General features: G+C 49.4%; 1 protein-coding gene across 1 annotated transcript; it reads right to left on the reverse strand.

Annotated features, from left to right (window-relative positions):
* Positions 1-206: 206 nt before the first annotated feature.
* CLDN34 (claudin 34) lies at positions 207-1,331 on the reverse strand. Its single transcript, XM_059387506.1, has one exon. It carries the CDS (start codon positions 1,140-1,142, stop codon positions 477-479), a length of 666 nt encoding a protein of 221 aa, XP_059243489.1. The 5' UTR covers positions 1,143-1,331; the 3' UTR covers positions 207-476.
* Between the last annotated feature and the right edge of the window lie 1,434 nt (positions 1,332-2,765).

The following is a 2,765-nucleotide window of genomic DNA, read 5'->3' on the forward strand; positions in this document are numbered from 1 at the left end:
TTGATTGTTGAGTCTGATAAGGGGTGAGTGGTGATTTATTCTTTTATTCTACTTCTGCATATTTTGGGGAATTTTATATGATAGAGTGATGTTGCTCACCATACCACAGGAAATAAAGTGGGTTGTTTTTAGCAGAAGCTTAAGAGGGAAACGTGAGAAACACAGAAAATCTCATTTCGACACACCAGGTTTATGTAGTGCTTATTTATTCAACAATAATTAAAATACAGATCTAATAAGACCAATAGGCAGGCGAGGAAGATTTTTTTTTAAATGAAATTTCTCGATTCAATCAAAGAGCTGATGAATCAACGAAACAAAAGATACAGAAGGTAAAAGAAAGAGTTGGCCATCTTCTGCCCCAAGCTACCTCTGCCATGCTCTGGAATCTTTGTAAATATTGGATAGGACACTGCTAATATTTCTCATAAACCCTTGGCCATCCTGGATTCGCAAAGCCGATGATATCAGGAATTTCACATGTTGGAAGTCTGAGGATGCACTTGGGTAGCCGTGGAGAACTTGTGGGACAGGAAAATCACCCCGCTCAGCAACATCATGAAGGCGGCCAGACACGCCACCAGGAAGGCACTACCGATCTCCTGAGTGTTTGGCTTGAAGGGAATCGACAGCGACGGGGGGAAGGAAATGCCCTGCTCGCTCATCACCGAGTTGTAATTCCAGACCACGGCGATGGCGATGCACACGCCGGAGGCCAGGTTCAGGATTCCTGAAGCGATGAATGGGTTGAAGGTGGCGTTCTCCCGCAGGATTCCCAGGTACGCGTTCCTGAGAGCGAAGATGATGGAGGCTCGCCCCAGGAGGCCTAGGATGCTGGCGATCAGCAGGAGGTTTTGGGAGACACGAATATCAAGCGGGAGATACGTGTCGCGGTAGCTGTACCGTTGACACAGGGTGACTTTGTTGTGGTCGCTGACGTGGTGGTACACGCAGACTTTCCACATGCCCACGCACACCAGGCCCCGGGGCAGGAGGCCGTTGTTCTCTATGTACCACACTCTCCATTCCACGAGGCCCATGGACGTGGTGGTCAGGATCCAGCCCACCGTGGCCATCGCAAAGCCGGCCACCTGGCCGTTGGCGCTCGTGATGAGCAGCAGCATGGCCACTGCGCACCGCATGGAGCTGCGGACAGATACGGGGTGAGAGAGGGTGAGCGGCCGCCTCGGGCTGGGACGCGCCCCTGCGGGCCCGGCACGAGACCGAGAGTGGGGACCCGAGACGTTCACGCTCTGCCGGCGGGACACAGGGCGGGCCGGCTTCGGGAAGGGCCGGTGGCCCTTGTCATCCGAAGTCCGACACGGCACCGACTTTCAAACAGGCACTTCCGCTTCTGGGCATTCGTCCCCAAATGAGACCTGCCACGAGCAGAAAGTGGTCATCACGGCACTGCGCCGACTGAAAAATGGGACACGTTCAGGCCCAGCGACTGAGCTCGGCTGAATTGTCCCTTGGTGCCGAGTCGGTGCCGTGTCGGTGCAACCGGGCTAGTCTGCGCCGTGGCTCAGCGCGCGGCTGGCATTGCGCAAGGGGCCGTGCCCCGTGTCTGGCTGTTTTCCAGCTCCAGCCCCGCAGGGATGCTCTGCTGCCTCTCACTGGGGGCCCCAGTTGGCTGCGGGGACGGGCCATCCGCTCGGTGTTTGGACACCGGGACTGGTTGCATGTTTGGGCCGTTAGGAGTAGCGCTGCTGCACGCATTTCTAAGCGGTGTTTCTGTGCGTGTGTGTTCTCGTGTTTCCCGGGTGGATGCCTCAGGCCGGGCCAGGGGCATGGAACAGATGGCAAGGCTACGCTCAACTCTTCAGAAAGCGCTACCAGCTACCCCGCTACCCGCTACCCCGCCGGCCCCACCACTTTGCGTTCCCACCGGCATCGCGCGAACGTTCCGTTTCCCCATCTCTGCTCCCGCAGGTGTTGGTTTCGTCTTTTGGATGACATCCGTTCTAATTGCCACGGAGACGTAATGTAACCGAAAGGAAGAAGGCCACAACATACCAAGGACAGGCGGTAAGCTACAAAATGGGACATCTCGTCGTGGCTCTGAGAACTGGAAGTCTGTATGCTAAGTTAGTAAGAGACATTTTTAACCGGGTTAGAGGGATTATGAGTTTTAAAATACATATATATATATATATTATATTATATTATAATATTTCAATATATTTATAATTATAATACATATAATATAAATAAAGTATAATATATGAATATATATTTTATAGTTATAATATGTAGTATATCATAAAATATATATTATAAAATATATGTATTTATAGCACACAAATCTTAAGTGTACAGCTCAATAAATTATTGATAACCACAAAGGCACCTCTTGGTTTAAAATACGTAACATTACCACTTCCTTGTTTGTCTTTAGTGCTCTTTAACCTCGCAGCACGCACCCGTAGAGCATCTCAGTTCAATTCTGCCTGTTTTCCAAAACAGGGATCATGCAGTCGGCATACTTTCACTGGACCCTGTTTACGACCTTGGATTGTGATTTTTTTAAAATGATGTCTGGCTGTTCAAGCCTTTTAAGGCATTTCTTCCATGAGCATGATTTTTTAAAATAGAAACAATAACTAAGGCTTCATTGATATTATGAAGCTATGGAGGATGAATTATATCTGATACATAACTACACTGTAGGACGTTATTGGTCATTCATTTGCCATAAGACACAGCAGATGTAACAGGAGAAGAGTATTTCACAATGCGGGAAAACACCCGTGGTAGGTGAATGT

This window comes from Mustela nigripes, unplaced genomic scaffold (assembly GCF_022355385.1).
Source record: "Mustela nigripes isolate SB6536 unplaced genomic scaffold, MUSNIG.SB6536 HiC_scaffold_5524, whole genome shotgun sequence".
NCBI classification, from domain to species: Eukaryota; Metazoa; Chordata; class Mammalia; order Carnivora; family Mustelidae; genus Mustela; species Mustela nigripes.